Source organism: Rhipicephalus sanguineus, chromosome 11 (genome assembly GCF_013339695.2).
Source record: "Rhipicephalus sanguineus isolate Rsan-2018 chromosome 11, BIME_Rsan_1.4, whole genome shotgun sequence".
In the NCBI taxonomy this organism is placed as follows: Eukaryota; Metazoa; Arthropoda; class Arachnida; order Ixodida; family Ixodidae; genus Rhipicephalus; species Rhipicephalus sanguineus.
The window spans coordinates 6,329,982-6,356,536 of NC_051186.1; the positions used below are offsets into that span (position 1 = coordinate 6,329,982).

General features: G+C 46.2%; 1 protein-coding gene across 1 annotated transcript; it reads left to right on the forward strand.

Annotated features, from left to right (window-relative positions):
* Positions 1 to 1,167: 1,167 nt before the first annotated feature.
* On the forward strand, positions 1,168 to 18,586 carry LOC119375557 (putative Kunitz-type serine protease inhibitor). Its single transcript, XM_037645752.1, has 4 exons — positions 1,168 to 1,280; positions 6,171 to 6,359; positions 10,728 to 10,778; positions 18,312 to 18,586. Exons 1-4 carry the CDS (start codon positions 1,238 to 1,240, stop codon positions 18,515 to 18,517), a joined length of 489 nt encoding a protein of 162 aa, XP_037501680.1. The 5' UTR covers positions 1,168 to 1,237; the 3' UTR covers positions 18,518 to 18,586.
* The last annotated feature ends 7,969 nt before the right edge of the window (positions 18,587 to 26,555 follow it).

The following is a 26,555-nucleotide window of genomic DNA, read 5'->3' on the forward strand; positions in this document are numbered from 1 at the left end:
CGCGGTTACTGCTTTGATTGAGAGTCTGCTATCACCTGTGGCACATACCCGCATAACATGAACACTGGTATGCGGGTATGTGCCACACGTGACCAAGGGAAAGGGTTTCATGACGTACGCGGCAGGTATCTTACGTCATTCATGTCATCACCAGTGAATCGTGTTCGTCATACATGCATTCTATGTTATGCAAATTTTGGTATCTTACAACCTGTGGAGACGACCGGAAGAGCGCCCAGACGTGGGCGGCTACATAGATAGATACGTAGATAGAAACGCCAGAAGTGCCTGAGGTTCGCTAAGAAATGCTTCGCATTTAAAAGTAATCCACAGCTCTTGTGGCACTTCGCACGTTACTACAAATGGCGCTAGACCATAATGAAAAAGCGCGAGCACATGGGTAAGCACTGTGTGAAGTACCAAATCATCTGTATCGAGCATTGGTAGTTATTCATCTACAAATATTAGTACTTTAGCCACCCTGCCGATTATTCTCTGCCCAATGAACCCTCACTCAGGCGTTTGCACAGTTGGTTTTCTGGAACGCCGAGAGGTTTAACTGAGGTCCACATTCTCAAACTCTCAAGGAAAACTTTCCTGCAGTCGACAGGCCTACGTATCGGGTCATCACTAGCGCCAGAAAACACTCAGCGACTTTTATTTAGCCGGCCTGGGCAGGATTTTTCACGAGGGGAGAGATGTGGCTAAAGTTTCTAGATAATTAACTACTACTACTCCATAACGATGATTTAGGATTTCAACAAAGAGTGAAGACAAGCCAAGCTTGGGCCACGAACTAGCTCAGTAAACCACTTATTGTAACCAAAACAAACCCGAGCAATTATTGGCTTCTATTCGCAGAATTTGTGCTCTTTACTTCAATATTTCACTCCTTAAAATTTTCGGACGTGATCATTTCGTTCGACGATTCACGAACCAGGCAGCTGCGCTTCCATCCGTGTTGTTGAGGGGCAAAGCTAGAGACCATGGGGATAGCTGCTATCGTGAGTTGACGAATTCCCATTGTTTTACTTGCTACAGTGAGCTTAGAAAAGCTGATTACCAACCGTTATTGTGCTGTATCAGTTGTTATCACCGTTCAGTGTTGCACGTATCCATGTAATATCCTCGTTTCCTGGTATGCAATATGCGGAGTTCCTCAATGGGACATCTGGTCTTCTTACAAAACCGTCGCCCGCGAAAGGCAGGACGCAGTTGGTTGAACGCTAACGGCAGCATGAAGCTCTACATTCTTATAGCACTCGTCAGTGCTGCATGGGGTATGTATATCAATAATTTTCAATTGCACTTCACATAACAGACGCTGAGTAAAGTCACTGAGTAAAAGCCATTTTATTGTTAATCCCAAGCAGTGCTGGGCAGTATCGAAGATACATGTATCTTAGATACTATCTTAGATACTCTATGGGTATCTTGTACCTGTATCGCGATACGTCTTGAAAGACGAGTATCTGTATCTGTATTTCCGATACATTCGATAATATATCGTGTATCTTAAGATACAAGATACTTCTATCGCAACACAACCGTGCGAAACAATTATCGCTGGCCAATATTCGCTTCTCAAGCTGGTACTGGCGCCACTAAGCCATCTGAATAAGTCTTAGGGCAGTGACGCAATTTTATTTTTCCGCCAGAGTCCTCCAGTGAGGGCAGAAGATAAGGACGACAAGCGCGCGGACGTCTACGCCTAGCCCACGTACCTTTTGTTTTCTCGATCTCTTTTTCTTTTGAGTTGCGCAGTGCCGCGACACTTGCTCTTAGCAACTGTCCTGCGCCACGTACTCCACTGCGCGTGGTGTCTATCGCGCAAATTTTGCTATTGCTACAGTGTCGTTATTGAAGATTCTCTTGCGTCTTGCGTCTTGCTCCGTAACGAAATGTGATGCGTGCAAGAATAGGGTTCCTTTGCGTCGCGTGGATTTTACATATCAGCGATTGGAAGGATCTCGTGGATGTAAGCTTGACTTGCATGCAGTGAATTAAATTATATGCAAATAATATTCTAAAAACTTTAGCCCCACTGGTACTGAAACTAGATCTAAAAGAGCAAGCGTTTATCTAAGTGAAAATATCTTGGCGTACCGTATTTTTCACTTCCTGCTACATTTGTTCAAAGAATTTATGAAATCATAATGTCATTATTTGCACTAGTGCTTTCTTAGCTGTCATTTTGCATCCCGTACATTACCTAGGTCTCTGCACTGTTTGTCCGGTCTGGTCACTGCAGTAGGTCTTTTGTAACGCGCTCTCGAAATAAGATCTCTGCTTTATTCTTCTGTCGCTTTATTTCTACTACTGTTTTACACGTTGCCAAGGCAATTTTGAAAACAAATATATAATTATGTGGGCGTGCTTGAGTATACAGTACAAAACATTCTGCTTACCGCTTAGGAAAATTGCGAAATTGAGTTTGCATTATAATAATGGAAATCATTAGGAGCCACCTTAAAGATGTTAGGAAGGGGATTCGAGAAACGTTGTTTTACTGAATGCTCCCTTTTACTCATGAGCGCCCCAACGAGCCGTTTCAGGCAATTTTCCATAGGCACCGAATTTTCTATTGTCTCAACAGGTAAGTTCACGATACTCCATGCTCATAGATATTAAGGGCGCCCTCTGTATTGTGTTTCTGTACTCATTCAATGTTAATGTTTGACACACAACCACCTCTCTATTTTGCTTATATTTGTTTTCCTCTTTTAGGCCTTCTTAAATATTTTTCGTATTACTAATCGCTACGTAATGTGAGCTAAAAGCGGCAATAGCGCCAATAGCGGCGGCGTCCTGCGACGCTGAATGCAACTATACAATACGTCTGAGATGCTTCTGTGTTGCACATGTTCTCTCGTTGAAGAAAAATTGCTAATAAGATTGCACGTTAGTGAGTCTATCAACAAAGAATCCTTTACGCCAGCAGATAAATAGAATATGAATATTCATTGCAGTTTTACGTCATCTGCGTATACACCAGGGGTCTCAAACTCAGCTTATAGCCAGCGGGCCGCAGTCGCTAAATTTAGCTGCAAGGGCCGGTACACTGAGGATGGTGGGAGAGAGTTTGAACAAAATTACGATTTAAAGGAAGCCTTTCCCATATCTCATATATAGGCCATTTCTGAAGGGGATTTGGAGTCAGGATTCGAGAAACATCGATACCGATGTACACAACGAGTGAGTTTTTCAGTAAAACTTTTGTTGGGCCTAGTTGGTACATAGCATTTAGGAACAGAACTTCAGCGCAAATGAAGACGGACCACGAAGACAAGAAAGACAAGGACTGAGTGAGTTTTTGTTCCACGGTTATGTTTCAGCACATGGTGACCACATGTTCCTCACGAAAGGAATGCTTGAGACCAATCATGTCTGTGCAGCTCACGAACGTACTCATTTCGAAAATAAAAACAAATGGGATGAAGACGGTCATGTGTGTGGGCCGGGCCGCTAGCGAAAGGTCTCAAACCTCTAGTATACACCATGCGTTCCACCCCGCACCCCCCCCCCCCCAAAAAAAAAGAAAAAAAAAGAAAATGTCGCTACCAGCGCCGCTGCTGCTGTACACCTGTCACTATATACGGTTTTGTGCAAGCTGTCTTTTACGGACAAAGTAAAAGTCCACACCAGTATTTGCGCAGTCGTGGGAAGGCTTCTTATTGAAATTATTGTGATTATACGGCAACCCGCTAGCTGGTCGGCAAGTTGAGCAGTGACTCCCATCAATTGCAAAAATAACAAGCAAGAACCGCTGTCAGCGAAGTGTATAAAGAGTTGTCCTGTGAAGAAGCGAAAACAAACCCCAATAAGTTGTTTTGGGTGGAAACTAATGTACTTTGAGATGAAGGGCAATACTTTCGAGATACTAACAGACATTTCATTCAAGTGAGACAAGATAGGTCACAGTTAAGAAATTTTCAAGCAGACATTTTCGTACATTGGCGTTTGCTGCTACATTATATGGAGATGTAATAACAAATTTGATAACGTATCGAAGTATCTTAAGATACAATCGCCAAGTATCGTATCGGATACAATTATTGCGGCAGTATCTTGTATCTGTATCTCCAATACTTCTTGTCTGAGTATATTGTATCGTATCGCGATACAATTTCAAAGTATCTTTGCCCAGCCCTGATCCCAAGTTTTGATCAAGACCCTGTGCAGAAGACGTTTCTGGTGGCAGAATATTACTAAAGATCGTGTTATGTATTTGTGCGGCATTCTGATCACAAAATATGCTAAATTCTCAAATCTGGCGTGTCATAGGTTGTTCGCTGAAATACGTGCTCAGCTTGAGATGCATTGTTGCTCCATCGAAAGCGTAATCTACATGTGCAGCGTGTGTTCACTGATGTGTAGGTGCCGGTCGATATATATATATATAGTGAAATTTCGAAGCTAGGGAAAACATTTTAGACTCTAGAGCTTACCAACCTCACTTCACCACATGTCGCCCAAACGTCCACCTGTTTGTGCATCTCCCGGTCACACGACGGCTGCTCGCTCTTAATTAAAATCGGCATAAAATGGTAATAAAATACGCTTGCCATAACGAGTGTCTTGCAATGGCAGCTCAGCCCTAGGAATGCGAAGTGGACGCTTAATATGCATTTAAATTGAACCTCCAGGAAATGATGTATTTTCTTTTCAACAAATGGACGCCTGTGGCCAGGTTTCTCTATTAAAGGGACACTAAAGTGAAACAAAGAATTGGTCTAGATTGACAAATTTGCTTTTAAAGCTCTAATGACGCTAATTCCACCACCACAGGTTAATAATAGAGAAGAAAATCAAGATCAATGTTTCATGTTTAAATATTATGCCGAAATTTCCGTGCGTCACTTCACAGATTTTTGCGTGACGTCACGGACAACTTGTTGCTTCAACTGCCCATATGGAATTGGATCAATTCATGGTGTATATTTTCCCACGGCGCTAAAAGGAAGCGGCGCCTTGGGTAATGCGGGTCACTCTACGATGTAAGTGAAAAGACACTAATACGAAATAATAAATCAGTTTAGAGTGATAAGTTGGTTAGTTATAAGACTGACAAACTACGAAAACTGTAGCGTCGTTGATTTCACCTCCATGAGTGAAATAATGTATGAGAAAATGAATGTGAAAAGTATTGCTTGAAAATTTTTCGCCGAAGTCTCCGTTGATGACATCACGGATTTCAAAGCGGTTTTTCGTATTTTGGCTACAATGGCTCAACGAAATTTCCTTAAACTGGGTCTCTCAAGTCTTCGCATAAAATCTATGACGTCACCGTGCCTGATGCGGGAACTTCAAGGTGGCATTGCCAACCGTATTACCTTTCTGGGCGTTTTCTCGCTTACCAAGTTTTTTCTCGCAGCAAGCGATGTGTCTTTGGTACCGCGAAGGAGCAATACACTAATAGGAGCAAAAGCGTTTCCCCGCAGTCAAGAAATTTATTCCCGCAAGGGCTGGGGCAGCGAAGAAGGTAGGAGCGGGGTTAGGGGGGAGAGAGATACAGATAATTGAACAAAAGGTTTGAAATAGGCTAAGCTTTTCCCATATCGCATACAAGGATCATTTCTGAAGGGGATTTTGCGTCAGAGGTTACGAACAACATATGGAACTGGAACGGCCTGCCCTATGACATTATCACCATTGCCTCATCATCTACCTTCCAGGAACGCGTCACTGATCATCTGCTATGTTATTTCGAAACTTCGCCGTTTGTCTTATTTGCAATGTTATTTGAGCCTTCGCTGTTTGTCAACTGAACTGAACATATCGATACCAATCTTCAGAATGATGCAAATGTGGACGCCGATTCTGTAATATCGAGTTTTTGTTCTATCGCATGGGCTGCCTCACGAATAAAACGCTTGAGGCCAGTCACGTCTGCGTAGCATGCCAGAACAAAGCCTTAGTAACCGCAATAGGCGAGAAATTAATGCGAGTCCAATTTAGCAAATTCACATGAACTCAGTCACAAAGTGATAAAATTATGGGACGAAGACAGTCGTGCGCGGGCGCAGGCAGCTACCAGAGGGTCCACGGGCCGCGTGCTTGAGACCCCTGTCGTATAGTGTCCCTTTAGTAAGAGCTGTTCTCAATAAGAGCTGTTCTAGCGTCAACTTATGTTCATTGCATACATCTTCTTTACGTATGGTTCTTTGCAGCCGCTTCCGGCATCCCTGAGCGGTGCCAACTGCCAGCCCGCCCGGGATCCTGCAAAGCGTCGTTGCTCAGATGGTGGTACAACGCGGAGGCAGCCCAGTGTGAAAAGTTCTTTTTCGGTGGTTGCGCCGGGAATGAGAACAATTTCGAAACCAAAGAGCTGTGCGAACAGACGTGCTCCGAACATAAGAGTGAGTTGATCTTCATGAGTGACAGCGTCCAACTGTGTTCATAAGAAAACGTTATCCGAGAGGCATATCGCTTTCCAAGCATAAGAGTCAGGAGATCTTCATTATTTACTGTGCCCACACAGGTCCATAATGGGATATAATTCTATAATCGGAAGCGGTATCCGAGAGGCATATTGCAGTGGGTAGGCATGCCATGCACGAGTGTGCAGGTTCTGGGGTTGTAAGAACGATGTGTAGTGCCAGTGGTGATACTGTGGAACGATCATTTCCCATTGCGCGAAAGGGCACCGACCTATTTATTCTAAGAATCCTTTAACTAAACGCGCAATTGATGGGGTTTTTTCAAGGTGCAAGCATAAGAAGTACTATCTATGAATGGCTTGTGCAGTACAAGATACAAGGCACACGGACACCGCTGACTGTCAGCTGAGGGTTTATTTCATATCCGACACAAACACGAACGTTTGTAAGCATGCGCGATAGACTTTTTTCATGTGCATTCAATAACACAGAACACAAAAAACACGCAATATCCACGAAGTGAATGATGATTGAGGAGCTGGCTCGGAGATAATCGGGTAACCCGTGAATGCTCCGTACAATTGCTCTACTGTCATTTAAAGACGTCAAACGTTTTTATATTAGCGATTGTGGTCAGGTTGTTGTCGAACCACAACCAGTCGCAGACCTTGCAGCTGTGGCCGAAAGTGTGGTCGAGGAAATCGCGCTTGAAGCGCGCGTCGGCGCCACCAACTTCAGGTAGCGACCGCTTTCGGCGCATGGCCGCTGCATCCAACGCCCGTACCTCTTCGAGGTTTTCCTACCACCGCTTCCACGCTGCTTCGGCTTCGCGGGCTTGTAACACGGGGTCCGCACGACGCTGACCTCTCTCTGCAACCTCGCGATCTCTCACCGCAGGGTCTTGGCGGCCAGCCCGCACTGCTACTGCCTTGCGAGCCTTCCGCTCCGCCGCCTTGTCTTCTTCGTTCATGTTATTAGTATCGAAGCGCACTGACTGACGACTAACTAAAGTTATGGTGAGCCTTTTTAGAAAAGAACATAAAATAAAGCGCCTCTGCCCGTGCCACCGAGGTATAACAGGTGTAAACCAATTGAACGAAAATAAATAGGGCTTGCACCAACAAATGTTTTTTGTTCTAGAAAAAAGAAAGAAGAAGCAAAAAAGAAAATGAAATTGTACCATCTAGCGCCACCCCAGCTACGAGAACGGCCCCAAACAGCGAGGATCTATTTCCTTTTATGGGTTACATGTTTTAGATGTGAAGCATCTTATAGCGGAGTTCAATCCGGTGGTGCTGGTGGTGGTGTGTGGCGTGACCACCATTACTGCGCATGCGCAAGCCCTCTCCACTCCCCTCTCCAATCGCCCTCTCCACTTTCCACTCCCCTCTCCCCTCTCCCCCACCCCTCTCCCCTTGCTATCTTCCCCTCTTCCCTCTCTCTAGCCTCTCCCCCTCTCCACTTCCCCTCTCCCTTTTGCCTCTCTCCCCTTCCCTCTCCACTCCCCCTCTGAAACGCGGGCTCTACATGCCGAAACGCTGCTTCGCATTGCCTCATGGTCCCCTTTAGCGGGAGATGGTGTGATTTTCCTTACGCTCTTGACTGACACATTTCCTGCTTGTCTCCTTGTTTGTTTCCTTTTCACCTGCTCCTTCACAGCTTCTGCTTTATGGCGTTGCCCTCTCCTTGGCAGCGCCATGAGTTTATCCTGCTGACTTAGGGAAAAAACCATTTAGACGCCCGAGCAGACGCAGTATGGTAATTCCCCTGCACGCCCTCTTCCTCTCTCTCTCCCTCCCTTCCTCTTTTCCTCCCCTCCGTCTGTCGAAAGAGAAGGAAGCGCGCATTTGTGACCTTCTAGCAGTCTCCTATCTAACTAGAGCACGCGCCGGAGTGGAGCGAGTGCCGCATGCTACACTTGGCTACGCTATATGTGGTTTTGCCTGCGTTAATATCATCATCAAGGCGCTCGAAGAACAAGAGGAAGAAGACTTCTCTTTCGCGCGAGCTGCGCCTGTAGCGGTCGCCTCTGCAACTAAGGTCACGCTTACGGCGCGGGACTTTGCCCCAGCTTAAGAACCTGGCGAACCTGCTATCTTTGTCTTTCTGTTTTTCCGGCTCTTTCTATCTTTCTTCCCATTCTTTCTCTCTCTGTTTCTATGTCTTTCTCAATCTTTCTTTGATTCTCTCTCTTTCCCTCTTCTTTTCTCTTTCTCTTTTTCTCTGTGTTTTTATATGTATTTTTGTGTCTGTTTCTTTCTCTGTATTTCTATTTCTTCATCTGTCTTTCTATTTCTATCTTTCATCCCTTCCTTTCTCTCTCGTTGTTTCTCTCTCTCTCTTTCTCTCTCTCTCGCTTTGCACTCGTTCTCTCGTCCATGAATCATTGCATCCCACGCCGGACAAGTAGGCCCACGTGTTCTGTAAGCGAAGAAGAGGACAAAGAGGGCTCGTATCAGGCCATGATGATGACAATGTTTTTCACGACAAATGAACATTGGAGCGTGAACAGCTCTATTGTTAAAAAGAGCTCAGTGGAAGCTCCTTTCGTTCCTCTTCACCTTCGCACCGTTACTTCTCACCATCACTTCCCTTTTCCACCATCTTCCTACGTTATGCATGACAATGCTATGCTAGGAGCTGCTTGGCACATACCCGCTTTCTGTGACTCATACCAGCCGAGTTTTGTGTCGTCGCTGCGTGCCATACGGAAAAGCATAACAGCTCCGCTATAATACAGGGTTCGAGGTGGATTCGAACCCAAGCGTTCGGCGTGGCTAGCAAGCATTCTACCACAAATGGTTCAATCATTTTCTGAAAAAGATTATACAAGCTTCATGTATGACGAGGAAACGTGCTAAGAGGCGTGATATTACGTGGCATAAGAGCAGAATCGCACCAGGCGTCACACCATGTAAACTGGGTAGTGAGTGGGTGGTTAAAGGTTTCCAAGACATTATAACATGCCACCGTAATAATTATTCATCATTCTCATTATCGTCCACCACAGCAACAAAAGAATGTGCAGCCACACAGGTGCGCACATTGCCTTAGGAAATGTTCCTACTCTAGTGAACAAAGTGGGTGTTGTGCATGTTAAGGTAATTTATATTGTAACAAATTAAATAGTGCGCGGTACACATTGTTAACAGGTAATCTTTCTATGCATTAAATAAAGAAACTGCAGCGTGGCGTAGTGGTAGAGAACTCGGCTGAGAATGTGAAGGTGGCAGGTTCATTATTTTTTTCCACGACTTTCTTGTTTATATTGATTGCAATAATGCTTTTAATGTCTACCTTATTCAAGTGGCAATTCGTTTGTGTTGTAAACTAAGGTTTGGCGATGTGTTGGAAGTTGCCGCTGTTCGAGCCTTCGAAGCTGCCTCTTATGGCGTTTCAGAAACGAGGGCTTGACGATCAGGAACACTTTCTTTCGTTTTCACTAAAAGCTCTCCTCTAAACTTGCACATTAAAGTGTCATTTGTGGCGTCTACGCTCGTATGCTTATGGTTAAGAGACAGTTATATATCGCTCTGGGTTTCGGCAAGAAACTCGCGCTAGATTGTACTCCGTCTGTTTCGGAGGGAGTTCCCGACCCTCTTCACGCTACGTCGGCGCGGGAGTTCCGTATATTGGGAACTCCATCTGAGTAGCAGAGAGTTCGCAGTCTCTTTTACTCTGCCTTCAAGGAAAGAGTAAGTTCCGCGGCTAACTCTCCACTACTTCCCCACGGAGTTAAGGTGTTCTGACGAGAGCAATACAGTTGCTTCACTCTTGCAGTGCTCTCGCTTCATCTGCGAGTGAACTAGCCTGATCTCAGAGCCTTCCTAATCGACAACACTATGAGGAATCAGTCTGGGACTGATGCCGGCCGCTCCCACGCCGGGGCAGAGATGCCGAGCCCCTCCGTTGCCACACCGGCCTTCTGGAGAGCCCTGAGACGGTCCACCAGCAGGTCAATGTTTACCTTGAGAACCATTACCGTCAAATGTCGAGCAGCGCCAGAGCATGTTGTCTAAATCATGCGAACCCCTACACTTAATACAGTGGACTAAAACTCCGCAGTCCGGATTAATTATATTGATAACGACCAGGTTAGGGTACGTCCGTGTCTGCAGAAGCCTCAATGAAACCGCCTGTGGCCTATTTAATTTAGAATGTGGCAGAGGGAATACCCTGCGCCCTAGGTAGATGTTCTGAAGAATTTCTTTTCCGCGCAAGTGTGCGAGTAGAGACACTGGAAGCGTGTTTGCGTTGCCGACCCAGTTTGATTGAATCTCTGTTACATTATTTTCTTAGACCACTTTAATTGACGCTTCTCAGTTTCTGCTGTCCTTTACTTTTCAGGCAACCAAAGGCGCTGGAGAAGAAGCAGTAGCACGAAGGAGCATATACTTTGTAAGTGCCGCACAACATTCTTCATATTGTTACAACCATCACGATGATCACGCAGATATCAGGAAAAAGCAATTCGCGGGTTCACGGGGCGTGGGGTGAGCGCGTAAGTGCGGTGCTGAATGGGTATTAAAAGAACCATAACAAAACGCGGTCCTTTCTTAAGGATGTCTGTTTTCAGATCGAATGTAAGAAACGCCTGGATCGCAAGATTCCTGTAACCGCATGTTCTAAGACGTTCTAAATGTCTTTAAGGCCTACTGCGGTGGTTTCTTTAATCTCTTGGCAATAGCGATTTTAAGTTCCTGAGATGCATCTGTCACGCGCCTGATACTACAAATTTCTAGCAAATTAAAAAAATGATAATAAGAAGCCACGAAGGCGCGAAACGAAAACCGAAAAACAACAGCAGTATTCTGCTCACGTGGCATATCAAGGGGCCAAACCAGACGGTGTGTGAAGCACATCGGCCCGGACAGAATGCGGCGGAGAACGAAAGCTCCCAATCCAACGAGGAGCAGATGATCAATGGGAACTTGACCACGCCACACCTTTACGCACCCCGACTGAAGAAACATGGTTGACCCCTCCGTCATAGCAAATGGTATACCACGAAAGTAAAATGTGTCTGCACAAAAGTAGTTTAATGCTTAATGCACATTGAAACATGACAGTTTACACATTATCTATTGGTGTTTGGAGGCTACAGCACCATCTGGCATGAATGCGATTGATGGTACATCCACATACCTAAGATAAGCGTCCACGCTCATGATTTAACCGTTATGGCTAGGGCTCCGTGTTTTCGGAGTTTATTTTTCGTGAAATTCGGAGGTTCTTTTTGGTATTTTATTTTTCTAATGAAACTCGGCGTTTATGGAAGTTTATTACTCGTAAATCACCAATTCTCCGAAATTCGGAGTTTAATTTTGCATTATTCTCAATACTGCAATATCCGATGTGAAATTTCTGAACACAACATCAGTACATACAAAGCGTATTTTGGTTGTCTGGGACGTTTGAACGCCCAAACACATATACACACGGGAAGAAATACTTGAAAACAAAACACCTACGTTTGTGCGTATTACGATAGGAGGACGCACGAGGGGTCTTCCCCTTTGAATCACATAAGGGGAGGGGGCTCAAAATCCGCCCCATAAGTCAACTCAGTCGGACCTGTACCGTCATTGCATGAAGGGCATGGTTATGGCCACGCAGGTTTTTGACGATAATGGTAGCGGAAGGCCTCTGAGGTTGTATTTCAAGAACTTCCCACATTTACTTCAGGAAAGCCAGGAAAACAGGCCATTGCGAGATGGACGTCATCGGTTCATCTTAATTATTTTCATCTATTGTGAAGCATGTCCATTGGACTAGACCAAGGGGGGGTGGGGGTGTAGGGGTGGTGCTGCAATGTATCCCCCCACCTATAGGGAACCCTGCGCATGCCTATGCGTAATACAACCTTAGAGTTGTTGTAATAGACGCAATTACCCATTACCAGGTCTGCATATTCAATGTCGTGTGGCGCCCGCCACTGCCCACAGGGGACCGTATACCCAGATGCCGTCTAATGCTCCCGGGGGCCCTTGCGCCAGAGCACCCGCGATCACGCAACGTGGGGAGGTGTCAGCACCTGCGTGCTGTTGTGCCAGAGCACCTGTGATCAGTGAACGTGCAAAGGTGTCAACAGATGCACTTCGGTCGAACCCCTTCACTTCGGCAACACCTGCACTTCAGTCGAACTCCTGCACTTCGGTCAGCACCTGCCTGAGGAGGATACGTCACATTGAACTGACACCTCATTTAAGGCCATGCCGGTCCGTTCTTAAGGAGCCGCCTCAGGCGACTTGGTCGTGCTGGCAGATGCTGTACTGCCATAACCTACTATACCTGCGATAAACCTTTGCCTGCTTGTTCTGATCCTAAGCGAAAGTCCGATCTTCGGCTATATCGGCCAACCAGCCTGCCGGCTTACAAGGACACGCAAATCGCATTCCTTACACCCTACATACTCTGACGTCTCTCGCTCCGTGTGCGACAAACCCTTTGTTAAATGTGCGATGAGTGCAGTCTACGCCATATTGGTGTTGTAAGGTAAAGTTTATATCGGCCAAATTGGTCTATGTATGAATGACCGCTTTGAACCTGTCCTTTCGGGGAAAAAAATCTGAGTTTATCGGATAAATCCCAATTGTCAACAGTTTCACCCGCGATTGTTTATTGGATTGTTAGGATTATTCCGAAAACACGGAGCCCTAGTTATGGCAGCTGAAGTAGCTAAGATACATCTGGACACAACAAATGGTGAATTCCGCAGAAAGATGGCATAAACAAGCACCTAATAAACACCACGATATGCAGTCCTGCAAAACGTCGTCATTTCAGGCGAGAAATGGCAAGGTGTTGCTCCTCAGTAAATAGATAACCTACGCCTCTGCGCATGCATACACTACCCCACAGCCATTCAGGAACACGAAGTGCAGAGTTCGTAGCTTGAGCCGTGAAACCGTGAGGGTGTTCCGCTTGTCGCTGGCGTGACTCTCGCTCCACCGAAACGTTCACATGCACGACGTTCGCTGCGTTTGATCCAGCAGTTTTCTTAGTCGGTGTCATTGCACTTGAAGCAGTAGGCGACGGAAAAACGCATTGGTTCATGTTGGAGCCGAACTGCGCTGGTGACGAGGCGTCACGCGCTAACACGACGCGAAAGGCAAAAGACCATCTGTGTCGTCACCGAATCGAATCAAGGCCTAAGCCGCGCTGCGCCGATGTCCTCCGATGAGGCGAGACTACCGAAGCGCTCCCTCTCGAGAATCGTTACTGTCACGATACAGCACGTCACCGCTCCCAGAACGTGACACCGTCTGTGTCAAATGTGAGCGCAGTGTTAGAGAGAAGCTGTGATAGATACACGGCGCATTTGTGAAATACCGTGCATGTGCGTCGGTAGTTCGGTAGGTAGAGCGCCTGGCACTCATCGTCGCGAACCTAGAGGTCGTCGGTTTGACTTTCGCAACAGCAACACTTATCTTATACATTTTTTTTGTCATCTGTTTGTGAGTCATTTACCGACGTCATAATCCTGACGGAAATGAAGTCTGTGAGACCTTGGCAGACCTCGTGATAAAACACTTTCGTGTTGAAAAGGTCTTTCAGCATTGCTCGTTTACGGTCCGGGAACTCTCTTCGCAGTGAGTACCACAACAATAGGAGAGCTTTAGTTTGTCCGCAAACTTCTTAGCATTAGCGTTTATTCCTTTAGCTGATTATCGTAGCCCCAAACATGAGCGGGTTGGACAGGTGGGGCCATCTGACGCTTGAGAGATATACCAGGCAAGAAAATGTAGATCTTCCGAGATTTGGGACGCCGGCAGGTAATGCTCGGGCCGCCAGAGGTGCAATCAGGACTGCATGTGAATCAATGGACATTGGGACGCCTCACGTTGAACGCTCAGTGAAAGACGAGAAATGATGCTGTAAAGGGCGATATGGGGCAGACAAGTCTTGGCGCGAGAGAAGCTCAGGGCAAAATTAGATTTGAAGAGAGGCTAAGGAATATGAAAATACAGTAGACGGGCGGAAAAAGCGCTCTGGTATTTGTAGAGGATGTGCGTTCACTCAAAGGGCAGAAAAAGAACTGAGAGACTCACCAGGGTGTATAAGGCTGAGAGTGTAAGCGATATGACAACAATGAACGTTGCGGTCACAGGGTAAGGCAAATTTTTAAAAATAAGTCAGCTTTTCTTTTCTTTGCAATTTGTGAAGCGAATCTTTTTGTGCACATTTTTCATATTCGTGCTTTTCTTAGGAAGTGTTTTTGTGGCTTAAAAATAGTTTTTCCAAAAACGAGTAGCGAGGGAACAAGCACCACAGGACAAGCCCCTCGTATGCACTGCGTGGTTTCAGTACATTTTCCTAAAAAAACAAAAAACGACTTTTTGTACGATAAATAAAATGCTTGTCTGGGATCAGCTGTGCATGAGAAATTGTGGGGTAACTTCTAAGGCAACCAGAAGACGCGGTGCATCTTTTTAATCGCAGTTGTTTGTCGGAGCGCGTCTCTTGGCACAATTTTAGCTCCTGGCCTCATTACACCTTGTGTCTGTCGTGCCTGTCGGTAAGTTGAGATGCTGAGGGTAAAGAAGGTCTGCAGCAAGCGCAAATTTCAGGCAACCAATACAGTTCTCTTGTAAATGGTATGCTCTAATGGAAAATAATGGTATTTGCGATGTAATGAGACATAATTGCGCATGCAAATTGAGCGGTTGAAGAGTTGAGCTAATGGTAATTGCATCGCAGAGTCTTTGCTGTCTTTGTTTAGGCGTTAGAGCGTTACGGATTGCGACATTGGACGCTGTTCTTTAGCTTAATCATGACAACATCGCGCATGCCAAAATTCGGAAATAATAAGGATTGAAGCCTCGCCAAAACACAGCCAATTTGCTGAAAGAAGTTGTCCACCATCAACGATACATTGCGGAAATAGCTGCACGACAGCTCAACATAAGAAGCACGGCAAGCAAGACGCTAGGCTCAAAAGTGGAAAAAAATACTTTGGCAATGACTACCAGGCTTGTACCTACTAAATGAAATAGTTGAGCTGTGTTTGTGGCAAGTGATGTTTGCTTTTCAGCTGTTTTGTTACTTTAAACTTGATAATCTCAGAACCTTGCTTATTATTACTTAGGTACCATTATTTTCTATGTATTCTGAGATAACGAGTTGATTACTTTTCCTCGTATTCGGCATAAGTGCATACAAATACTCTCCACCACAATTCAAATGATGAACTTCAAAGTTTTGTGCTACACATTTTGAAGGATGCGAATTAGCTCATCATTTAGGTCACAGTGGTCAAAAATGTAGACACCCCATTTAGTTCCTGAGCAGACAGTTCAACATGATCAAAAATGCATGGGACGTATAGGGCTTGTCCAGTGTCATTAGGTGAAAAGTCAGATTAAATAGCAGTGATGAGAGAAAAACGGTTCTGAGCCTCTTCTGCAAGAGTAAAGAGGAAGAGAGGAGCCAATAACTTATTTATACTTGAAAGCGAAACATGTTACTGTTTGAAGAGAGGTCGGGTAGCCTTAAAACGCATAGTTATAAAACGAGATTCAGTAAAGAAGAGAAATATGCATGCTGTGGGGAAGGTAAGAAAACGAAGCAGTTTGTCCTAGAGGGGTCATCAACCACGTTTCCAAGGTATTATTAAGTGACCTCTATATTGGGGTTTATTGCCTGAGGAATCGACATTTCTCGAATCCGTGAAGAACGAGCGGATTTACAGGGTTTTGTCGCCACTTTAAGCACTTTCTCTCGTTTCTCGCCGCGATGATTGCGTGAGATGGTAGACAGGGAAGGATGGTACAAGGGAAAGAAGCTACGTCGGCACGTCGTCACCTTCAGCGCCGGTTGGGATACGCGATTACTCTCTCCCGTTGTGATACCTCTGCGCGAGTATGGCTCACTGTGTAACATTAGCAGAGACTGGAGCGAGGCGCCGGCCTGTGGAGGTACCCCGTGGCGAAAAGCGCATCTGATCCATATGCGGCGCTTCATTTATGTCGGCTCTTGGCCAGTGGCGTGGGAGGAAATTTGTTACGGGGGGGAGGGGCACCCCTTAGTCCAACATTGAGTCCAGGCAGGTAGGTGCCGTCGAGTGTCATTTTGTGCTCTGCATACCATGGGAGAAACAAAGTTCCGACGGGGGTGGACACGGGCCCGGTGAGCCATCGCCTGTCTACGCCACTGCTGTTGGCAAATAGCATGCTATCAGCTGTTCGACGTAAAACAGCAGGCACCGGCTCTTCCGAATAGGGTATGCACAGTCCTATGCATTAAATGAGGGCGCCTGAAAAAACGGGACCTTTGCGCTATGCTTCTAAATTCTAGTTTCCGCTCCGTAAGATTCCGCTCAGATGTCGATAGTGGTGTCTGCGGTCCACAGGATGTGTTTTCACAATCGATACACTAATCAGAACAGGATTCAAAAGCGTCCTAAGCCTCCCTTGAAACACAAGCATGGAACGACTCCTACAACTGGGGCTGCACCACATGGCAACCGAAATTTTTGAGGCGCACCGAAACGCCCAAATTAGTCGGCTCTCACACTCACGGGCGGGCACCGAGATCTTGTTAGAAGCAGGTATACACCCCTTCATGCCACCAGAGAAGTCGCAACTAGGCATAAACGCCAAGAACCCAATTACCGTTTATGCATCTCTAGAAACATGCACGCGACAAACAACGAAGGACGGAAAAAAGCGAGACCGAAGGCAATACTCGATGAGATCACACGCAACGAAACGCCAGTTCTCTTCGTTGACGCGGCCACATATTGGAATGGAAGGCGCCTACGCCGTCTCCGCAGTGGACGACCATGGATCGCTTGTCAACGGAGCCACGGTAATTACCAACTTCACTCACGAAGCAGAAGAATGGCCATCGCGGTGGCCCTTTGAACCTGCACGGGAGCCTCCGTCGTTTACTCGGACTGCAGAACAGCCACTATATCTTTTTTGGGGGCCCTCGTCTCTTAGAAAGCCGCTGCGGTTGTCAACAAAATCTTGTTCCAAGAAACGGGAAACACAACCTCCCATCCTCACAGATAACGTGGTTCCCGGCTCACATGTGCAACATTTCCGGCCCTCCTGACTCAACCCGAACGAGCGGAGCTAGAAAAGAGGAGCCAATCATTTAGTTATATTTCAAAGGGAAGAACTTTACTGTCTGCAAAGAGGTCGGGTAGCATTAGAATGCATAGTTATCAACTGAAATTCAGTAAAGAAGAGAACTGAGTATGTTCTGGAGAGGCACAGGAAACGACAGAGTACGTCTTAAAGGGGTCATGGACCACTTTTTCAAGGTATCATTGGATGATCTTGGCATCGGAGTTTATTCCCTGACAAATCGACAGTTGCAGGGGTTTGTCGCCGCTTAAACCGCTTTCTCTCGCACCTCGCCTTGATTATCGCGTTCAAATGCGATACAAGGAAGGATGGTACGGGGGAAAAGGAGCTATGTCGGCACCCTTCATGACACTGAGTGCGCGTGATGAAACGCGATCACTCTCTCCCGTTATGACAATTTTGCTCGAGCGTGGCTCACTGTGCAATGTTAGCAGACTCTGAAGCGAGGCGCCGGCACGTGAGTTCATACTCACTCACAAAGCCCGAAGGGTGGTTCCTGACCCGTTCACCTGAATGTGGAGATTTCCACGAGTGTTTACATGTGGGCACTCGCGTGCATGATCCTTTGGAATTAAGGGAATACAACGCAAAGGCAAACAGGTCGTGATAGGTGTAAGTAAAGGAAGGTTAGTGCATTGCTGTAGGAAAAGTAGATAGAAAGGACAAAAATATATCGAGGGAAAGGAAGGCTCACTATACATTGCTGCTGCACAGACATCACCTCACAAGACGCGCTTCAGCAATTTTTATGGCGGGCGACAAGTACGGGTTTGTGAAATGGTTTCCAACCAGGATTTTGTTCAAGATCAAGAAAAGATGTCTTTTCTTTTACTTTCAGATTTCACCGGACCGGTTTGTGAGCGGCCACGCTTCAGAGGTCCCTGCGAGCAAGCTATCACACGGTTCTACTTCGATCCCGAAGAAAAGTCCTGCCGTAGGTTTCGCTACAGTGGCTGCCGCAGCAACCTCAACAACTTCCGGACCGAAAAAGCTTGCATGGAGGCTTGCGCACCACCGAAGTTACCACCGCGAAAGCCTTACTGAATGAAATACTGAATACCAAAAAAAAAAAAAAAGATATGCAATACACCTAGTTTCCATGGCTCGGTAAAGGAGCAGTAATCAATGTATCATTACAGGTTATGCTGTTCATAGCAACAGCAAAATATCTTCCGTGTTTTTTGTTTATTAAAGTTTTATCTTTTCATGTCAGATGGTGTTGTCCTTGCGGAATACAAAGCTCCTTGTATAACTCAGGCCAGCTTCCGAATGCCGGAGCTAGCACAGTTCGCAATAAAGCACACGATCACACTGTTAGTTTAAGCAAAAGTGGCTTGTGAACTTAGTTTTTTATTCCCTCATGCAAAATAATCTCTGAGGGCATATAAAATGAAATAATGTTACACAACTGCGTGCTTTCAAATATCGGCATTTGAGGCATGTGAGCTCAATGCAAACGCCGAGGCCGTTTATTACTAAAATGTTAGAGAAAGCGCCGTGTTGGCATGAAATTACCGAAGTCCAAACTGTTTGCGTACTTCAGTAGTGGTGGCGTGAGGCACCTCGCGTGCATCGCCTACGAAGGAGCACGACTTTCTGTCGCCCAATAACGCTGCAGCATCCAATGTATGTGCCATTTCATTGCGATAGCAATGTGAAGTCATCTGTTTTTTAAAGGTCCCGGTAAAATGACCGTAGAATAGAGCTAATTTGTTGTGTGCAATAGTTGCAACCCGCATTGCCCATAGATGTTGACTGTTCAAGCCAACCTCTCATTTACTGACCTGTGAACCTGGTGTTCCAAGAAACCCTGCACGCCCACAGCTGACGCGTATCAGAGAAGTAATGAATAAAAATAAATAATTTTTCTGGGGATAGAATTTGGACCCGATTACCCCTGATCCAAAAGCGATTGCCTCGACCATTAGATTATTCGCCCAAGATTGCACAATGTGAAGTGAACTGAAGCACATGAATGCGTTCTACCGACGATATACCGGGTCTCCCAGCTATCTTTAGCCCAGTGTTAAAAAACACAATATTAGAGGCAGGCGAGTGAAATCACTTGCAAATTGCTGACAGCCACCTTGAGCACTACGTACAATTTTTCGTTTTGTAATTAATGAATTTGTTAATCAGGATTATTTACTAAATTGCTAAATATTGATTTTAGACACAAATTGCGACTTGCAAAGTTCGAGAACATCTTCAGAAACCCCCAAATTGCATTATTTGCGATTGAGAAAGCCTCACGTATACAATTTTTTCCAAACTGCCAAGAAAACCCGCGAAATACTAAAAGAACCACGTGACGAACGCATTCGCGTGGCAGCGACCATGCTGCTCTCAGCCGTTCTTTGAGCGAACGAAATTAGCTCCGGCCGCGACTCGCCGGCTCCGTTGCAGCGGTAGGCGGATAAGTTGGCGGTGGTTTCTTGGCCCGCTTCAGCCAGCTGGCGCGCGTGACCGTGCAAACTGTAGCGAGCGCGGGCCAAGAAACTAACGTTAACTTATCGGCCTACCTCTACAACGGAGCTGGCGAGTCGCGGCCGCACCTGATTTCGTTCACTGAAACCACAGCTGAGAGCAGCACGTTCGCTGCCGCGCGAATGCGTTAGTCACGTGGTTCTTTTTGTATTATGGGGCTTTCCGTGCAGCTTAGAAAAAATGGTATACGTGAGGCTTTCGTTATAGCAAATAATGCAATGGGGGTCTCTGAAGACGCTCTCGAACTTTACAAGTCGCATTTCTTGCCTAAATCAATATTTAGAATTTGGTGAAATAATCCTTATTAATAAATTAATTATTTTAAAAAGTTCTGTATTGTGCAAGATGACAATCAGCAATTGGCAAATGATATCATTTGCCTGCCTCTACTATTGTATTTTTTAATCCTTGGCTAAAGATAGCTGGGACAACCGGTATAAATACATTTGGGAGGCAGTACACTTGCTATGGACGCTTCATTCCCCAAATATTTCGTGTCGGCTGACTATAAGCAATCTTCTAGAAAATTCTGACTTTGAGGAATTCGAATTCATCACCAGCGTTTCCATATGATCGTTTCGTTGGGCCGTTGTAGAGGATGGCGAACGGTGCAAAGAACATGAAAGATGCCATGCAGATTCAACCCGGGACATGTGTTCCGGGGAGGGACGCTACCTGTAAAATACTGAACGCATACGTGAGGAAGCAGTATTGCCCAATGTGAAACAAAGAAAGAAAGGAAGGAAGGAAGAAAAGAAAGAAAGAGAGAAAGAAAGAAAAGCAAGTGTGGTACGCCCACGCCAAGCATCGGTTTGACCCATTTCCACAGGAAGGCAAGGGGTCCAGATATTTTTTACAGCGAAAGCTGTTATAAGATCACAGCAAGGGCCGTTTTTGGCGCCGTAGTTTTCCGCCGCCGCCGGTGTCCGTAACCACTATTGCGCGAAATAAAAAAACGAAATAAGAAAAAAATTCCGGATGGAACGAGGTTCGAACCTAGGCCCTCTGCGTGGCAGCCCAATATTCCACCTCAGAACCATGCCGGTGCTTGAAACTGTTTTGCAAAAAGACCCTGTACAGGCTTCATGCCGGGAAGGAACCACATTAGCATGTGTAGTAGCGTGGTAGAAGAGTGAAATAACAAGCACGCGTCACACAACGCGAATTCTGAAACCAGGCGTCACGCAATGCGAATTGCGCAACGAGTGGGTTGTTGAATGCATCGAACCCATTACAAAGTGCTCTGCCATAATTCATCATCATCATCAGCCACGGCATCAACAAGTACACATAATGCCTTACAGGTGTTTGGCGAGTACCACGGTTCTCCGCAGAATCACGAAAAATTGCATAGTGGCTGCTTCCCTACTTCACAAAAATTATGATGATTTATAGCGTAGTGGGTTCCTCGCAAGTGCACTTCTCTTGGTTGCCATGGAAGCGCATAAGGCTCCCATGGTCCATTTCCTCATGGTCTCAATAAGATTAATTCCCTCTCTCTTTCTCACGTTAACGTATGTGAATATGCGTGATTGGAGAACTAAATAACGACCAGGCATCACACAATGCGAATTACGTAGCTAGTCAGTCGTTTAAAGCTTCCAACATATTACCAACACGTCAGGCATAATTCTTCATCGTCATCAACAATCGCATTAACAGAGTGCACATAATGCCTCACAGATGGTACCTCACTTCTCCGCATAACGACGAATAATGTCGGGGTGGCTGCTTCCCAACTTCACAAAAATTATAATTTATGAGGGTAACGATGCGGGCTTGTCGGTCTGTCATGGTTCTTGGATGTGGGCGAGAAAAGACAAGGACGAAGGGAAGAAGACGCACACACTGGCGCTACTGACAACAAAAAACGTTTATTTTCAATCACCAAGCCTAGTTATATACCTGTTGTTGCACACGACATTCACGTGACCACTAGCATATACCATGAAAAACCAGCAATACAATCGACAACATGACAGGGTTGAAAGCCTCCTATGACGAAATTGGCCGCTTCTGCATCACCGGCAAAAAAGTGGGCAAGACGCCCCCTGACGGGTTTATGGTGCCACACTGCCATAAATGCACGTGCCGACCCAATTTTGAACAGACTGTTGTAGTTGGCAAGAACAAGTCCGAAATCACTAGATTAGTTATCGAAGCCGAACGATAGACTATTTTGGCGAAAGTTGGGTTAACAAAACGTCACTATCCTTGAGCAAAAAGGAATTAGACTACCTGCGCATGTGTTAAGGTCTGTCTGGTTGCCGGTGATGCAGAAGCGGCCAAATTCGTCATAGGAGGTTTTCAACCCTGTCATGTTGTTGATTGTATTGCTGGTTTTTTATGGTATATGCTAGTGGTCACGTGAATGTCATGTGCCACAACAGGTATATAAGTAGGCTTGGTGATTGAAAATAAAACTTTTTTTTTTGTCAGTAGCGCCAGTGTGCCTGTCTTCTTCCCCTCGTCCTTGTCTTTCCGCGCCCACATCCAAGAACTATAATTTATGGCGTAGTGCGTACGTTGCTAGTGTACTTGTATTAGTAGCCACAAGCGAGTTTATAACGGGCTCTAGAAATGCCGCTCTTCCAGCTTTCGCTGTGACTGTGATGCGCTTTCCGCGCAGGCCTGGCATTTTTTGCATAAGATCATTACATATGAAGGGTAGGCCACGAGGTTGTCTCTGGTATTTTTTTGTTTCACAGACCAGCATGCGTATCCGTGTGTTCTCTCGCTAGGGCAAATGCTAAGAGTGAACATTAACATACGCTTGTGGTTTTCATCCTCCGACACTTGACTTCCATCCTAACTTTGACAGATTCCTAACGAACACGAAGGAAGCTATTACTAAGTCGTCCGGAGACCGTTCTCTACCCGTTCTATCGGACGGAACAGTGTCTCCATTTCGTGCTACCCTCACTTCCTTTTCACACCCCATGCTATATTATACGGTACAAGGCTATGATGTGCTTTATTTGCCAGTCTTTTTCCTTCGCAAAATCTCTCTCGGTGAAGGCCGATTCAGTGGTTTAGCATCCTTCTGCACGCTGCATCCATGCCCACGTCGTAACCGACGCGGCTCTCCCGAAGAAAACAGGGCAGGCCCTACCTGAGCTCGTGCACCGCAGCCATTTGGTGAGCCTTCTGTAGGTGATACCTGTCGATGTCCTCCAACGTCGGGAGGGGATGAGTCGTTCAGTCGGTCCACCGTGTCTTTCACCGCGCTTCGTGGTGCTTCGCCATCGTAGCAGCTAGGCCGCTGCTAGTCAATACTCCAGGCCCCCCTCCTTGCAGTCACCAACTCCTTGCTCGAATGTGCTTTGTTGTCTCCACAGAAAACTGGTCGGGGCCTTACCCTCCGATGTCGCCTTGGCTCCTGGAACGGCTTCCAAGCGGAAATAACTAGACCTTGGATGCCCTCATGCAGCAAGTCAGTCAGACGCTTCTAGTCACGGTAGCACTTGCGATATGTCCACGGCAGGTAGAAGGCTAGGCGTTGCCTGCTACTTAGGATGCCCCTTCCATGTCGTCTTGAGACACCTTGCAATTATTAAAGACAAATGGGCAAGATCAGATCAGATCAACATACACGACTGTCCAGCGGCGCCCGACTCCCGGCTCGCCCGCTTTCCTTCATTCATATAACCGCTTTTTTATTTACATTCGTAATATGGGGCGGAACTATTGTTTAATTTCCTCCCTATGTTTTGGCCAATGAATGTAGCAGATCTTATGCCAGAAAAAGAGGCGCAGCACCTTTAGTCTACACCATGGCCGCCCCTTTCGAGCACCCGAACCCCCCTCCTTCTATGACACCTAGTTGAAATAACACTGTGTGACACTTATAGCAGTGCCCCAGGGCTGTGTTGTTTACAACTTGCGTCTGTTTCAGTGTTGCTGGTCTGGCGGCGCGACATCACTCACGAACACATCCAGTGGTTCCAATGTCAACAGAAATGAAGAAGCTATCTCGTCTTTCGCTCTACGCAATGTCAACGCGAAACGTCGCTTCGCTTTCGTTCTTTTGCAGTCACAGACCCGTGCCGTAAAAAAAATTCACTTGGTTGGCATCCAGGCCCTCTTCAGATAGTGATGTCGCCGCAAATGTAGGGTTCAGGCTACTGGATAACATGCCTACACCCGACGAAACGAGCGCTCATCCCCTCCTAAACCCTCTTTAGTGAAGGTCGTCCGGCGCGGCGACATTATTTGCAAAGCCAAGAATTGGCGTATTAGCAACTTCGTCTACCATGTCGCGCAATCCGTGACCCATGTTTCTCTCACCTCCTCGAAGTCGTAAACGGCCCGCGCCGCCGGGGAGGGTCTTCGTGCCCACCCGGGACCCTCTAGTAACTGTATCTGCACACACGGCGGAACGGCCGCGCGTCCTTCAAACTAATGATTGTTTTACCGCAAAGCAGCAAAAGTATCGGACCAAGTCAACTGTGGCGCAGAATCGGCTACGACGAACTCACTAAATAATCCAAGCATGTGTTCCGCGCACTTCCCGCTGGTTTATTCTAGCTTGCGAATTTCACTATTGATGTCCAAAAAAGTACTGAAATGCCGGAACTGCGGTGGTGCGCAACCCGCAGTTACGCCGGAATGGACACAACGCGTAAAAATTAGCAGTGAGCTCCCCACAAAGTTATCAAGCTGTCAGAATCGTAGTCATCAATCCGTGAAATCACAGCCACTTTTCAGGAACACCCTCAAAGAGCGGTGATATTGAGGCAGTGTTTTTACACCGCACCGCGCTGCACCACACAAACAGAAATTAAACCTGTACAATTAAGGCCAACGCAAAACTAGCTTTAAAAATATTGTCAAGGCATCAAGCAGTGACGCCTTCGGTTATGGGAGAACGAGCCGCGCCGAAATCGTAGATCAGATTGCACCAGCCACGACGTTAACAGCACACAAGTGGGCAAGTGTTTACGGACAAGCAGCCGTAGTCCTCTGTCAGACTCTAAACGCTGGTGCAACCGATCAAAGCCACAATACTGTCACGTTGTCGTGACGGCGAAGGCGACCGCAGTCGGACTCTTAAAGACAAAACGCTTCATTACGTGAACCTGTGCCCCGAAAACGAAAAGTCAATGTACACGCTGTACACTGATAGGTTTAGAGCTCTAGCGACCCACGCTAGTTCTCCATTTGGGGGTTGTAGCACCGCGCCACTCGTGACCAGTCGGCCAAGGAAAAAAAAAAAGCGTCCCGTGGTTCGTGGTGCCGCGAGCTAGTGCAAACGCTTTGGCTCTTGTAGGCTTATGCCACAGGAGAGAAGAAACGAGACTGCTGAACCAGAATCACAGTGTATATCTAACACCGTGACCAGAAACGTGAGGCTAAAGTTCCAGCGCAAACGCACAAGACACCCACGAAGAAAAGAAACGTACAACGTAAGTGCAGACTAACAACTGATTTTAGCCACCCTAGCCCATCCTACAAATATTTTAGCAACCCTGCCCCATCCTACCGCATTATTTCATGCCCCATGAGTAATTTCCCAGGTGTTTCCACTCTTGATTATCTGGAACTGCAGGGGTTTTAGGTGAAGTCTACATCTCGAAACACTGCGGGGAACCTTTCATGCACCACACAGGCCTACATTTTGTGTCATCGCTAGCACCAGGGAGCAGTCAGCGACTTGTATCTAGCCAACCCTGACTGAGTATTCACGCACGGCTGCAGGGGATAGATGTTGCTAAGGTTTTCAGGTTTCTAGATGATTACTTACTACTACTCAAACTACTACTGAACACAATTTAGGATTTCAAAAAAAGACAAATCAAGCATGGACTACGAACTCGCTCAGTCAGCCACTTATCATAACTATAAGGAACCCGTCAATTGAATTTGATGTATACTCGCAGTGTTTGTCCTCTCTCCTCCAAAACTTCACTCCCTCATGCTTTCTGACGTGGTGGTTGTCTTCACCCATTCACGTGACATAAGGCTGCGCTTCCATGAGTTTTGACAAGAAAGAGAGCTACAGACAATGGGGACAGCTTTTGGCGTGGGTTGACGCCTTGCCTTTGCTTGCGTAAATGAGGTTAGAAAATCTGATTACTGACGGATATTGCGCTATAAGATTAGATAACAGCGCTCGTCTTCGTGGGTCTTTGGGCCGTGTTTTCTCTTGCGCTCTAATCACAATTTGAAATGGAATACCAAATAGCCCGTACTCAGAACTTGCTTCAGATAACAACGTTCATTGTTTCACCTATTCATGTAATACCGCCATTTCTTGGAGCACAATCAGCGGAGGGATAATGTCCTTGCAAGTTCCTCAGTGGCATATCTTGTCTCCTTATAAAAACGTCGCCCACAAAGGAGAGCACGCAGTCGCTTGAACGTTGACGGCAGCATGAAGCTCTACATTCTTCTAGCACTGGCTAGCACAGCATTCGGTATGTATGTCAAGAATTTTCGTTTGCACTTAATATAAGAGATGCCGAGCAAAATCTTTGAATATATGCCGTATTATTGTTAATCCTAAATGTCGATAAAGGCACAGTACAGATGACGATGTTTCTGATTGCCCAACTCAGTGTGAGGTCATGTTATACCAGGTGTTCAAAGTTAAGCT